Genomic DNA, 15,371 nt, shown 5'->3' with positions numbered 1-15,371 from the left:
CACGCCGACTGGGGTTCCTGCTTTGCAGTGGAATATCCTCGTTGCCTTGCCTGAGCGAGACAACTACGTTGTTCGCACCAGACAGGGTTCGGCGCAGTGCCTTGCAAACACTACGTTCGTTCAAAGTACGAAGCAGAGGCAGCTGCTGTTGCACCTTTTGCTACAAGACACCAACGATAGGAACACAGACAGCTAGGGCTCGAGTTCATAGAGTACTGTAAGAAACAGCGGAACACAACCTGCCTGTGCTGTCATCTTACCATCGTGGACGGTCGTTACAAATGCACACCAAAAAGAAAAAAAAAGAAAGAAATCGTGCAGAAGGGTAATCACGCTTTCAACGCTTGTGCACAGGGGTCGACCACATCCAAGGTGAACACGTCGTTAGTATTCAAGCCTGTAAAACTAAAACGTTTGTTCTAATTCACGAGGAAAATGCCCGTTATATGACGTCTAATCATGGTGTCAATAAAAACAATAATAATTTTACGAATTGTGTATTAAAAATAAGCTTCTATGAGGTATTTAATACTAATGAGGTGTTAACTTTAGATGCGGGCGATCCGGCTTATTAAATGAAGAAAGTGAGGCAATCGTGAAGCGAGATGTAGCGTTTCACTCCACACTGCGAATAAAGATGACTGCGCAGTGACGTTGTAGCGGTGTATCTCTTCGCTTCCGACTTCACAGAGCGTAGATCATGGTAGGCTGTGTGGTGACGGGGTATCGAACCTCTTCTGGTAGCGGGTAGTCACGACGGCGCAGCGGAGCCTGGGCACGTTTGCGCTGGCGGTTCCTCATGTAGCGGCTCCATACGCCCGACAGCGACGAGTAGGCACCGTCGACGAGCACGTCGAGGACGTGGAAGATCTGCAGCGACGAGTAGCCCAGGTAGACGCCCATCAGGCCGCCGATGTTGCGGAACAGGTTCGATAGCTGCGCAACAACAATTGCATGTAAGGTTTTTTTTTCTTTCTTTTTTTCTTTTTTGGGGTGGGGAACGGGGTGCTGCTATGAAGAATCTAGCTTATTAAGCTTTTTCCTGTAAGTTAGTTCCTACTGCGGCATAAGATGACGTAGGCAAAGAAAGCAAAATACCGTATCAAAGGTGAAAGAGAATTCCTAACTCTGGAGAGAAGGCGGCAGGGTGGCGATGGCGTGGGCCATGCCCTTTCCGATACGCCAGGTTATCATTTATATATACGATGTATTCTTCCGCGCACACCTCACCAACGCTCAACATCTCGTGGTTGGATGGCCAGCGACATAGAAATTACAGCCCGGATATGCTTCCTCAAAAAAGAGCAGGAGTTCCCTGTTGACAAGGCACATTAAACACGTTACTTATGTTGGCATCAGTTATGTCATCTAGCTTGTTTAAATCACTTCGGTACGCTTGTACCAGAGCGAGCGCCCCGTGCCGATAAGTGTTTGGTCACAAACGTAGGGTTTATTTTAGGGCAATGTGCTATTACCTAGTTATGTCGACAACTTGTAAGGCCAGAGGATGAAAAACACAACTCAAGGAACTTCGCTACGCTTCCGTCAGCCGAATGCAGGATCAGACGTATTCTCTGTAAAACGACGTTTATTGACCAGTTCTTACGGGCACATAGCTCGTACGACAAAGACTGCAGCTAGCAAGCGGTACTCGGCTTTTAGCCATTGGCGGCACATGCGCATCTTGCAGAGCGGTTCTACCAGTGGTGTGCCATTAGACGCAACAGAAATGTAGAAGACAAGAACTCAACACGGTACTTCTGTGCTTCCCTCATATCCAAAAAATGACAGATAAAGGCCAGCGTGCACTCAAGTACGACTTAATGTTAGGCCAGTGACTTCATTTCTTTTCTTTTAAGGCGAAAGCCTTAGATGCCTCATTAAAAGCAAAAATTGACCGTCGGCGTTGGCGTCAATACGAGTGATGCAAAGAGTACCATCACGTGATGACCTCACCATATGACGTCATCATGACGTCACAAGTCGACAAAATTTATGCCATCATCATGACGTAACAGAGACGATACATAGAGTGGCGTCGCATGGTGACGTCATACATGACATCGTCGCTTGGTCAAAGGTGAGCCGATCACGGAGGCAGCGCAAAAGCAGATGAGGTGCAGAAAGCTTGCAATGCCTACGATCCTGGATCTCGGAGGAGGGCGAATCACTACATCTACTGCGAAGAAAAATAACATGGCTTTTGCCTTCGAGTCGTCTTATGCGAATGCATAAGGGACCCTTGTGAATTTTCGCAATGTCGTTTGCGGGAAGTCGCGTACAAGTAAAATGAGGCATAGTACAGACAGCGGTACGAAATAGCAGTGGTGCCGTATGACAAGCAGTGTTTGTACAGATAACTCCCCAAGAGGCTTGTGACGATGAAAGCATCTAGGCATTGTGAACCCGAGTAGAGTGCCTGCTTTTTGCTTTCCTCTCTCTCTTTTTCCTTCCCCACTTCAGTTAAAAGTGGGAACTTGTTCTGGTTGATCTTGGTCTCTCTGTTTCTGTCTATTTCACTGTAATAAAATTTGTATGAATGCTCTTCGGATCCACAGTCAAGTATATATTTTGCATAAATCCTATTCTAACGATGAAGTTTGTGCAGAAAGCGTTTTGACTAGAAAAACAAGACCAGACGATGAGATTTTTAATTTAAAACAGCAGCCCCTTGGTACGGTAGAAATATGGGTATAAAAAGGTTGTCAGGGAAAAACGAAGACAACCGCTACAGAGGAAAAGGGATTTCGGCAGAAATTTGTACGTGCGAAAAGCCACTTGCACGAATGTGTGATTTGTCGTTCTGTACTTACCGTTAATTTCGGCTCCTTACTTTTGTAGAGGACCTTCGTGCTTCTCATGAAAACCACCACCCTCACGTGAATCCTGCGGGAGGTTGTATTCGTTCATCGCGAGCGTAGAACCAGCATGAGAAGATTTTCGACCAGCAAGGCGTTGCTTCGGGCTAGTTGGTAATCCATAATTACAAGATTCATAGCGCGGAACTTCTACACAAGGGACCGAGAAACACGGCCGGCATATCGCTTGTGCTTGTCGTATTTCTCTGTCCCTTCTGTAGTAATTCCGCGCTATAAATCTTGTAATTATGTTCGACCAGTTAAGCAAAATTAAATCCTCAGTTTTCCACTAAGGGGGTCATTTGGACCCTACGGTGAAACTGCTATAGTTAACATTGATTCGAGCAGTGGAACTGAAAACGAGAGTCAGAGAGGACAAACAAATACGTCGCTGTACTAACAACAGTTAGTACAGTTGTTAGTAAGTTGGTAGTACAACACAGCGAATTCCTTGTCTGTCCTCTCTTTGTCACTTGTTTTCAGTTCCACTGCTCGATGGAATGTTAGCTGTGAACATACTAGCTCCGTTGAATGTCGTTTTGTTATAGTTATCAACTTATCATAAGGGTTTATTATTAGCAAACTCTCCACCTCACTTACCCTTTTCCCTCCCTTGGCGGCAAAGACAGTTCGCTGCCTTCAGGATTCATCTGTGGGGGAGAAGTATAGTGGAAAGGGAAAACGTAGGATGAGAGAGGGTGAATTAGAGGACCCAGGGGCCAGTGCTCTTTAAGGCGTTCATCAGAGAGAAGCGAGGGCTGCGAAAATTGCGTAGCCTGATACATGTGTCTGCTGTGCAGTGAAGCTTTGACTCGCAGATGAATGATCGGTCAAGAAATTTGCCTACGGTGTCTACCTGTTACCATCACTAAAGCGATAGAAGAGTGTGCGCCCAAAGTAAGAATTGCCGGCATGCGTATCCGAAACACGTTCGGCATTCGGCAAGTCTTTTATCCTTTCGATAACAGTCATTTTTAGGGGCGAAGCTCCTTAAAGCGGCACCCGTTCGTCCCTCGTAGTCGTAGTGCGTAACCAGTCGTAACGCTAGTACCAAATCTTGACCTCCAAGGTGGTGCCGGTGGGAGATTTTTCCTGTGCGTTGTTGAACAATAAAAAATTCGCAGCGTGCGCGTTAACTAAAAGCCGAATTCTTCTGTCTCTCATTCCCCATTAGCAGCCATTGGCATGTTCCAGTAGGAAACGTTAGTAGAAGTAGAAGTGTAAGTGTTAGCTAAAAGCCGACTTCTTCTGTCTCTCATTCCCATTAGCAGCCATTGTTTACCTCCAAGGTAGTGCCTGGTGAGATTTCTCCTGTGCGTGATTAAACAATAAAAATTTTGTTCAAAACGCCGTTGATTGATGAAATAAACCAACGAAAGACGCCAGATGTTTTCTAAAAGCAAAACGAAAGAACGCCAGATGTTTCTAAAGCAAAGCGAAAAGACGCCAGCTGCTTAACGAAAGACGCCAGATGTTTTCTAAAGCAATGGTTTTCTAAACAATGAAAATTCACAGCGTACATGTAAAATTAAATTGAGCTGCAAGTCGCCATAACTCATCGAACCTTTAGTATAAACGCGCCCGATCTCACGTCGGTGATGATGTACTGGGCAGAATTCACGGAAGATTCACGGTTTACCGTTGAACCTCCGCAGCTTCGCCCACTCATCATCATTCACTCCGTGGATATGCTGTGATTTTTTCTTCAGCTTCACCTCAATACAAACTGTGCTACGCGGTGAAACATACGCATTGTATTGCAGCGAAACACATACGCCATGCACTGAAGCATGTCAACAGGGGAAGCTGAGCACCTCAGGATTGGACGTGCAGGCGTTTTATAAGCTGCGAACTTCACGTTGACCTGCAGACATCTTTGCGGTGCGTTCGCCGGCTTTTATGCGAATTGCCGAACAGGGGGGACGCCAGGATTTTTTATTTGCGGGGAGGGGTAGGGGCAAGGGGGGGGGGGGGCATCTATGCGAGTTGCTTCGGAGGGGAACTTCTGCGTTGTGTTTTTACTGTTTGCTCTTGGTAGGAATAAAGGGGGAGGGGGGAGGCAGGCAAAGATATTGAGAGAGGGGGCGGTCGCCCACCAGTGGACCGAGCTGGGGAGCATGAATGACCATTTGTACTGGCTACACTTACTGGTAGCCTTTATGTTTAATACAATAGGAAAATTCGGATGAAGGCACGTCCATGCGTTTCTAATATCGACAATTATAGTAAGTGAAAATTTGCCCCAACAGCACGTTTTTGGAAATTTGCAATCAATTATGCTCAAAGGAAGGTGGAGAAAAATAGTTACTTTACTTACTACTTTGCTGGTCCACGTAAGTGCGCTGGATGTCGTCTGATAATACTGCACCCTGCAAATAATTAAAGAAGTAGCCGCGGGCTGCTCTGAAAGTGTACGCATCTAAAAAAATCAATTATGTAGCGTAGTCACGAAGCCACCATTACAACGTGAAGAGTAATCCACTTACTCACAAGCCGTCAGACATTTGCACGTGATTATTTTCCGGTCTATTTTCGCTTCGACAGATCTTTCGCAGTCCCCTGAAAAGCAAAGGCAACGTGACTTCGCTTGGACAATTTTTTTATGCGGTGTCTGTCACCGGTGAAACTTGCATGCGATATCTCACAGTCATATGCGATATCTCGCGCGAAAGAAATTCAGTAGCGCGAGATATTATATACATGACTGCGTGCAATTACAGCATACGATAACAAGTTCGAGCACGCGAGACGCAAGGTGTGTATAAGCACTTCCGTTGTGCAAGCTTAGAGGGGCTCATGCGAGAATTTTATGTCTTAAACCAGATAAGAAATTAGCGTTCATATGCGCAAGACGGTCGAATATAGAGCAGCAATTACAAAAAAAGACTGGGTTTAAAGTAAGCGTGTTCGTGGATTATAGGAACTTCGCGCATTGAGCTGCCTCGTGGTACACTTGTCAATTTCAACACGAAAGAAGTACAACAGTTAACGTTCTTGAATGCTAATGAGCGCGCGATCTTATATCAGACCGCCTTGGCGACAAAGCATGCATTACTCGCGCGACTTATACTCAATGCAAGATTTGATTAATATATCCAAGCATTTTGCAACGATTATAAAAACCCACAGGCGGCGTTGTAAAATACTTAATTCCCCAAATCAGTAAAGTCATGTAGCTTGTCACGAAAACTTGATTCTCATAGGAACTTCTCATGTCACATTATAAAAGCACGGGCAGTAGCCGTTAACATAAGTCTAGAGCTAACTGACCTCGCAGGATGTCCACACAGACCGGCGACTCCATAAGTATCGGAGCGAACACCCTGATGTGGTTGAAGGAGCGGCATCCGCATTTCTCGAAGATGTGCACTTGATAGCAGTACTCGTCGCAAGCCTGCACAACGAATACACGAAACTACGAGCTCAATCGATAAGTTGTTGTTACTCGGTCAATCGATATGTCATCGTCAATGCAGGAGGTCATATGTGCGTCAATATTACTTCGCAATCTAAACGAAATGAAAACCTCTGAAAACACTTCCCTCAAAGCAAATTTCAAAGCATCCTATAGCTGAGGCTAATTACTTATGCAGCAGTTACATTGTTTTGCACATGCATACGCACCCGCTTTGTGTACACTATGCCTTTGACAACATATTTTTCCAACTCCGGAGGCCAGTGATCCTGGCAGGGATTCTTGTACGGTTCCTTGAGATTTTTGGAAATCGTCTGAAAAACAGAGAGCATCCGTTTATACAGAGCTAGCCAGCTAAGTACAGTCGCCGTCAAAATGCATAAGTGGTATGTCACAAAAAAAGAATTTTAATCTCTTGTATGTAATCTATCGGTCGGTCACGTTTGTAAGTGCTAACGAATCGAATACGCAGGTCATCGTGTGCTATAAACCGACGACCCATGTAACCCTCAGCATGTAAAAATTCGGAGGGCCCAAACATCCAAAATTTTCTCAATTTTGAGTGTGTGTATATATACACGCACACATACAAACACACGCACGTATATGGAGAAAACTTCTTGCTACACCCCTGCAAGCAGATGCCAATACTGTATGGACGTGATTGGCAGAGAGTTTGCTCACATCAAGCACATCTACGTCTATAATCAGCCTCGTTGGATCTCTTCACTTTAAGTACACCTTGTAAAGTTGTGAGCAATACGAAATGGAACACTTCGTTCGTGTTTAAGCAATGATTACTCGCGATTTGCGGTTACTAATCTGAATATCACGCATTAAATGGCAAGAGGTACCTTTAAACTTAAACATTTAGTTTTATGAACGCTTTCGTGCTTGGCACCTACGTTGAACCACTATGGCCTCCTGGAGGTAATTTCAGTTTTTCCTTTCATATCGATCGCGACTGGACCTCCTTCCTTACGTTTAATTACACTTACATTTCACTGCCCGACTGCGAGACCGGAATGAAGCGAGTTATAGGAAGTGTTTTACGCACTGAGAACGCGTAAGCTTGCGAGATTGTACGAGTTACAACCTTAGAGGCACCATCGGCTTCTCACCTTCGATACTCCGATGTAAGTTGTTGCGCCAGGCGGAGCGTACACGGCATTGTCAAAGACCTCCTCCTGAGCCCCGGCTTGGTGGACCATGATGTAGAAGCCAGCGTCCACAGTAAGAGGAAGGAACTCCTCCGGTTCCATGTTCAGAGACATGCGCAGACCTTTCAAAATGTGGGCAGAAAACGAGTTCATATTGCTTAAAGGGACGACGAACGCGTGAAGGACGAACTATAACTTGAACTGCTTTCGTCAGGGACCCCTAATACATATCTGTCTGCGAAACGTAAAGTGCACGAAGACACTGCGATGGAAGCGAAACTGGTACTTGCCATTTTCGGGATCCGACATCTGCATCGCCTGCCAGCTGAAGCGACTGCTGTTGCAGCCGAGGCAGTAGCAGTTGCCATAACGGGGAACCATTCGTATCTCTAGGATCCTGTGATGGAAAAAAGGAAGGAAGCAGAAACGTGAAGGCAGGGAGGTTAACCAGAAAAACTTCTGGTTGGCTACCCTACACTGGGGGATCGGGGAAGGGGAATAAAAAGATGAAAAACAGAGAGGAAGGAAGGGAAGGAGAGCAAAAAAAAATAAGAAGAGCGGCAGAGAATTCACCGCAGCGTGCGGGATTGCACCACTAGTCAGAGGATCCTGTGATAATGCTTAAGAAAAGTCGTTATGAAAACGAGGCGTTCAGACTGAGGCGTCACCCGCCACGGTGGTTTAGTGGTTATGGTGCTCGACTGCTGACCCGAAAAGGACGCGGGATCGAATACCGGCCGCGGTGGCCGCATTTCGATGGAGGCGAAAACGTTGGAAGCCTGTGCACTTAGATTTAGGTGCACATTAGAGAACAGCAGACGGTCAAAATTTCCGGAACCTTCCAAACGGTGTCCCTCCAAATTATATCGTGGTTTTGGAACGTAAAACCCCAATAATTATTATCAGTGTAAAGCGTCGTCGCTATACGATCCAAGCGATGTGCACGTGCCAGATCAGTGCACGATTAGCTATCTGCGATGGAGCAAGCGAGAAGAGATAGTGTTGCCCTACAGGTGAGATATATACACGTCGTTGATATCTTCGTCCGCGGCTCAGCACACAACATAGTCATTATAACATCTGGGGTTTTACCCACCAAAACCGCGATATGATTATGAGGCACGCCGTAGTGGAGGACTCCAGAAATGTCGACCATCTGGTGTCCTGGGGTTCTTAACTTGCACTCCAATGTAAGCACACGGGTCATTATAGCATTTCACCTTGATTGAAATGCGGCCGCGATCAGACCCGCGACTTTCGGGTCAGCAGCAACCACTGTATACCACCGTGGTGGCTCACACCATACAGCAAAATACGATGACAGCGAATATATATATACGATCTAAGCCGAGCTAATCATAACCGACATGTTTTAACGCATTCATTGCCCATTCGAAGCGGTGACTACTCACTTGGTGCTTAGACAGTCCCCTTCGTGGACGCGGCACACCTGGATCATGTCCTCCAGCTGGTGTCCCAGTTTCTCGGCGCGGCTCAGATTTCGACGTTGCTCCTCCGAAATCCATTGCTTCAGCCGGTTGGACAGTGAGATGTCCTCATCGGTCAGCTTCACAAGACGCAGGGAGAAAATGTTAGTTGAAAACTTTTCGACTCATTAACAACTAAAGTGACGTGAAAGTTTTGCGGAAACAGGGAGTTTCTTACAGTGACGTTCCTGTTGGGCATCGAGCAGAGCTTGGCTTGCAGCCCCTTCTCGGACTTCCCCTGGAAGCTTTCCTCGCTGCACAGCACCGACTTCCTCCACGGGTTCATGTTGCACACAGTGATCGCTGGAAACTGGACTTGTTTTTGCTGCGATCACAAAGAGAGGGGCAACATTTAAGTCACAGGGCTGCAAAGCAAGACGGACGGATCAATGGATAATGGACGCTGAAGAAGAGAAGCGCGCGTTAACGCGAGAATCCCTTCGTGGTTCTTGCGTTGTTGCAGGAGGTTAATGTCAATGGTTATTTGCAGTGCCGTGACGAAGGCAGCAAGCATCCTTGACGAAACGTAATGCGACCTCAGAAGTCGCGACTTGGTGTGTTCGCCCACTGTTTTTCAATGCAAGAAAATGACAATAACAAAAATAACAGTATGCGCAATGCCGCGAAAAAAATGGCACCTGTTTTTCTTTTTTTTTTTGCTACTTAACCGATATGATCCAGTTTGTCGTCAACTTCATGCATACGATTTCATAAAGGTCGTATATATCCAATACCTTGGCATGCGGTAGCAATATATCAGCTCAAGGCAAAGCTCGCTCGATTATACTTTGCTCGATTATAGCCCATTAATGTGAAGCTACCATAGCAAATGCACAAATAAATTTTACCGTATACATAACACGCGCCCCACAACGTAAATGCACATAGTAAAACAAGGAATACGTATATTTACTGGCAAAGTAAAGTTGAAAAAATAAGAAAACCAGTCATAAAACCAATCCGGAGGCACCGTACATGCTCCGAGCCGAGGTCTAGCCTCGTTCGTGCCACACATGCGAAGCAAAAATGAGCATCGGTAAACAAAACAACCACAGGTGCATATGCGTACGCGGTGTTCCCCATTAAAGGGGGCAAAATTTCTGCGCAGCGCCCCCCTCCCCCCCCCCCCCCGCCTCATTGGCTGAGTCCAAAAAAACGTGTTTCACAATGGATAAAAAAAAAATGAAAATGAAGTGATAGCATGCTTCTCACAATGGCCTGCATTTGACCTGCCTCTTCAAAGCACGAAGGGACAGGCGCGACATAGTAAAAGTATGGAGCAAAACTTTGTGCCCCCCCCTCCCCTCCGCATCCTAGCCTAGGGATACGTCCCCGCACCCCGTGAGCACGCCTATGCACAACTGTACAGTGCGACAGGCAAACAACTATAATGCGTTCATAGCGTGCCTCCAGGATCTCCTGGTTGACGCGGTCGTCGTAGGCGTAGTACTCGGTGAGCAGCTTGTGCGTGTCCCGCATGGTGAGCACGAAGAGCACGGCGTACACGGCCAGCCAGGCGAGCCTCCTCAGTGGGTGCCGAAAGCCCAGCACGAAGCGTAGTCCCGGAAGGCCGGACTCGTCGAACAGGAGACGGTACGTGGTCACCGCGTCCTTCAGTTGCGCCCACACTCCCGTCAACCGGCCGCTGGTCTGCACACCAGGGTCAGTCGAGCGCGTGCTTAGCCATCCTGCGTTTGAACAATGCTCATTGATCGCCCTCGAATGCCGTCGATTGGCTCATCGATAATAAAGGTGTGGTGCTGTGCGCAAGGACATGGAAAACAAACAAAATTGACACGGCACAGAACGACAATAGGTTTAGCTAGTTGATAGAGATTCACCGTACGAGATAAGGCGTGCAGACACAAACACTATATAAGAAGCAACACAAACGATGTTAGTGTTGTCTCTCTTTTCTTGTGTCCGTGTCTGGCCACCTAAACCTTCTCCTCTAATGAAGGACATGCAGCACGGCGCGGACTCCTATTTACTGAAAATAAATAGATAAAACGAATTTATTTATTTATTTATTTATTTATTTATTTATTTATTTATTTATTTATTTATTTATTTATTTATTTATTTGCATTCCGTCTAAAAGCAACACGGCTGAAAAATACGCAGTGAATGGCTTTGGTTTACGGGGAGGTGTTCCTAAGGCATGCTTTTTCACTGCTAACAAAGCTAATTTGATGAAATTTTTGCAGAATATAGAGCATAATGACATGTCTAACAATGCGCGTCGCAAATTAATAGTCAATTGCTAATTTTTAGTTAATTAAGTTATAGTTAGCCTGATTTTAACTTTCTGGGCGTCCGCCTCGCTTAACATGAATAACCTTTTTCTTTTTTTTCCTTGGAAGCCATGTTGTGTAATAATGTTTTAAAGTGTTACAAGGAACACGATATACATTCTTAAATTTCAGCCATTCCTTTACAGCACTGTTCCTATAGGATTATTGGATTGGGGAAGTTGGGTGATTAAGAAGGGGGTTGGCATGACAACAGCAAACGTGGAAAGAAGAGAAGGATGTTGAAGGCCAGGCTGCGAGAAGAGATATAGCCAGCGTAAGACATAACATCTTCTTAGAAAGAGATGCCAATATTGTTTGTCTCACAACTATGGCATAATAGTGCGTTAGCCTTGCAACCTAATTTCATGCTCTCAAGAATAAGGAATAGAGCTAAAGGTTGTGTTACACTTGATTAGGTGGGAGATCAGGCGGGAAAACAAAAACGCTTGCTTCCTGCTACCTTTTAAATGCGAAGCATTTCTTAGCGAACTTCTGCGAGTTTGAGCATATCTATCTATCTATCTATCTATCTATCTATCTATCTATCTATCTATCTATCTATCTATCTATCTATCTATCTATCTATCTATCTATCTATCTATCTATCTATCTATCTATCTATCTATCTATCTATCTATCTATCTATCTATCTATCTATCTATCTATCTATCTAGCCGCCTACGACTTTGTGCTCTCCTGGCCGTTTCGTTAATCGTATGTATACCAAAATTGGTATGGAATAACATGACCGTATTACGAACATAAATGACAGGTCATAACACGAAAATCATGACATGCATGTCATGAACAGCATGATTTGCATTCCACGGCCTTGGGGCTCTTGCGGCCGTTCCGTTAACTTCATATATACCATAACTGGTGTGACGTGACAAGAGTTCATGGCGAACATAATGACAGGTCCTCACGTGCAAATCATGACACACGTCATGTGCGGCAAGATTTACATGACATGGTCTCGGGGCGCTCGCGGCCGTTTAAATGAATGGATATATATGAAAACTGGTATGACGAGACGTTTCGACATGACGAACATAATTGACACGTGGTAACATGAAAATCATGACACGCGTGCCATGCGCGTCATGATTTACATGCCACGCTCATGACGCACTCGCGGCCGTTTCGCTAGGTTGATATACACCAAAATTGGTATTGTGCAAAGTGACTGTCTGAAGAACGTAAATTAGAGGTCGTAACATGAAAACCATGACATGCATGTCATGTATGTCATGATTTCCATGCCACGCTCATGGTGCATTCGCGGCCGTTTCGCTGGCTTGATATACACCAAAATTGGTATTGCGCGATGTGACTGTATGAAGAACATGAATAACAGGTGGTAACATGAAAGCCATGACATGCATGTCATGTATGTCATGATTTACATGCCACGCTCATGACGCACTCGCGGCCGTTTCGCTAGGTTGATATACACCAAAATTGGTATTGCGCGGCGCGACTGTATGACGAACGTAAATTAGAGGTGGTAACATGAAAATCATGACACGCGTGTCATGCACGACATAATTTACATGCCACGCTCATGACGCAATCGCGGCCGTTTCGCTAGGTTGATATACACCAAAATTAGTATTGCGCGATGTGATTGTATCAAGAACATGAATAACAGGTGGTAACATGAAAACCATGACATGCATGTCATGATTTACATGCCACGCTCATGGTGCATTCGCGGACGTTTCGCGGGCTTGATATACACCAAAATTGGTATTGCACGACGCGACTGTATGTCGAACGTAAATTAGAGGTGGTAACATGAAAACCATGACATGCATGTCATGTATGTCATGACTTACATGCCACGCTACGCTCATGGTGCATTCGCGGCCGTTTCGCTTGGCTTGATATACACCAAAATTAGTATTGCGCGACGCGACTGTATGACGAACATAAATTAGAGGTGGTAACACGAAAATCATAACACGCGTGTCATGCACGTCATGATTTACATGCCACGCTCATGACGCACTCGCGGCCGTTTCGCTAGGTTGATATACACTAAAATTGGTATTGCGCGATGTGACTCTATGAAGAACATGAATAACAGGTGGTAACATGAAAACCACGACATGCATGTCATGTATGTCATGATTTACATGCCACGCTCATGACGCTTTCGCGGCCGTTTCGCGGGCTCGATATACACCAAAATTGGTATTGCACGACGCGACTGTATGACGAACGTAAATTAGAGGTGGTAACATGAAAATCATGGCATGCGTGTCATGTACGACATGATTTACATGGAACGCTCATGGTGCGCTCGCGGCCGTTTCGCTAGATTGATATGCACCAAAATTGGTATTGCGCGATGTGACTGTATCAAGAACATGAATAACAGGTGGTAACATGAAAACCATGATATGCATGTCATGATTTACATGCCACGCTCATGGTGCATTCGCGGACGTTTCACTAGCTTGATATACACCAAAATTGGCGTTGCGTGACGCGAATGTATGCCGAACGTAAATGACAGGTGGTAACATGAAAACCATGACATGCATGTCATGTATGGCATGATTTACACGCCACGCTCATGGTGGACTCGCGGCCATTTCGCTCGTTTGATATACACCAAAATGGTATTGTGCGATCTGACTGTATGACGAACATAAATGACAGGTCCTAACATGCGAATTGTGTTGTGTATGTCATGTATGGTATGATTTACATGACACTGTTATGGTGCGCTTCCGGCCGTTTAGATAAATGGATATATACCAAAATTGGTATTGCATGACAGGAGTGCGTAATGAACATAAATCACCGGTCATGCAGTGTATATGCCAGAATATGCGTTTCATTGGCATGGTATATACCACATTGTGCATGCACGCGTGCATGGCAAACATGCGATATATGATGAACTACATGCCATGGCATGAATGATTTCATTCGGTTCAAAAATAAACAAAGCGATGTATGCAGCTCTTTGCTGGCTGCTTCGCATTACATCGATTCCCACAGTGCGTGGGATCTGCCGGATTTTTTATTTTTTCTCTGGTTTAAGGTGTTCTGGTTGACGGAAAACACTGCGGATGCTGACGTATATGTAAAAGAAACGTTTTTTTTTTTCAACTACATTTACACCTTCTCGGCAAAACTGTTTTCATGGAGCATATTGTGAAACTTTTTCACTATGTGTGCGTCTGCGTTAGATACCAGCTTAGGAAAGCACTTGGCCTCAGTTCCTGTGCATGGCGTTGCAGATGTAGTACATTTCGTAAACTGAATTCTACGTATGCCACAAGGAAGAAGTTAAACAGCTTGTGCAAGGGAGCCTTTTGTTTTGTTTTTATTTTGTGATGGGCGCCAAGCAGGGCCGTAGGCAGAAGTTTTTTCGGTGGGGAGGGGGGGGCACCTCCTTGATCTGTAGTGGGGGCCGGGCAGGCAGATGTGGTCGAGCGTCATTTTCTGCTCTGTATGCTATGGCAAAAAAAAAAAACTCGGGGGGGGGGGGGGGGCACGGGCCCGGTGTGCCCCCCCCCCTCCCCCTGGCTACGCAACTGGCACCAAGGTGTAGAGAAGGGTGGTGGATCCCGTCAGGATGTAGTCCCCCCTCTTAATGCGGGGCCCTGCGCAAGCCCACGTATGTTCGAAATAGGGTAACTGCGAGCTCATGTTCGGTGCAGGCTAGGAGTGGCGCTTAAGCAGGAAATGACACACAGAATATAATGTCCTTCTTCAATGTTCGGCAAAACTTGCACAAAACCCACCTTTCGCAGGCGCGCTGGTTTCCTTCTCCAAAAGAGCGCCATGACTTGTCACACGAATTCGACGATCCATGGAAAGGAGTGTGGACGCCCAAGCAAGATGAACGGGGTTGCCGATAGATATTGCGAACTTAGATCTCTAATAAGGCGACGACAGGCATTTTAGGTCAACTGTATTGGTGCTTCGGAATGCAGGGTCTCATGGCAACACCGAATATCTGCACAGAGGCTATGCGCGCGTGAGTCAAAGAAAGCAGTAGCAATCAGAAGGTGCCCAATGCCTTCATTGTCCCGCGAGGACTGCTTAGAAGTATAGCTAAAGGCCAATCGAAGAATCAGAGATCGATACTTCAGTTTTTATTCAGGACACGGGCTGGATTTCAGACTGCAAAATCGACC

The 15,371-nt window shown here is 45.7% G+C and overlaps 1 protein-coding gene across 1 annotated transcript; it reads right to left on the bottom strand.

Annotated features, from left to right (window-relative positions):
• Positions 1-676: 676 nt before the first annotated feature.
• LOC119381131 (acid-sensing ion channel 2-like) lies at positions 677-15,045 on the bottom strand. The gene is made up of 13 exons (XM_049412165.1): positions 14,976-15,045; positions 10,328-10,608; positions 9,099-9,245; positions 8,846-9,000; positions 7,724-7,830; positions 7,395-7,555; positions 6,483-6,587; positions 6,129-6,252; positions 5,345-5,417; positions 5,176-5,227; positions 3,459-3,508; positions 2,814-2,886; positions 677-936 (listed from the first exon to the last, which is right to left on the bottom strand). The coding sequence occupies exons 1-13, from the start codon at positions 15,043-15,045 to the stop codon at positions 685-687; spliced, it is 1,650 nt and encodes a 549-aa protein (XP_049268122.1). The 3' UTR covers positions 677-684.
• Positions 15,046-15,371: the final 326 nt, after the last annotated feature.

This window comes from Rhipicephalus sanguineus, chromosome 2 (assembly GCF_013339695.2).
Source record: "Rhipicephalus sanguineus isolate Rsan-2018 chromosome 2, BIME_Rsan_1.4, whole genome shotgun sequence".
NCBI lineage: Eukaryota > Metazoa > Arthropoda > Arachnida > Ixodida > Ixodidae > Rhipicephalus > Rhipicephalus sanguineus.
The sequence above is the reverse complement of the archived record's forward strand: the minus strand, read 5'-3'. Positions and strand labels throughout refer to the sequence as shown.

Excerpts from the sequence above, each read along its gene's own strand:
- LOC119381131 (XM_049412165.1), bottom strand. The coding sequence starts at position 15,045 with ATGGATCGTCGAATTCGTGTGACAAGTCATGGCGCTCTTTTGGAGAAG. Across the intron at positions 5,228-5,344 it reads AAATGTCTGACGGCTTGTGA|GGTGCAGTATTATCAGACGA; the intron begins GTAAGTGGATTA and ends AATTATTTGCAG. Across the intron at positions 2,887-3,458 it reads CCGCCAAGGGAGGGAAAAGG|GATTCACGTGAGGGTGGTGG; the intron begins GTAAGTGAGGTG and ends AACCTCCCGCAG.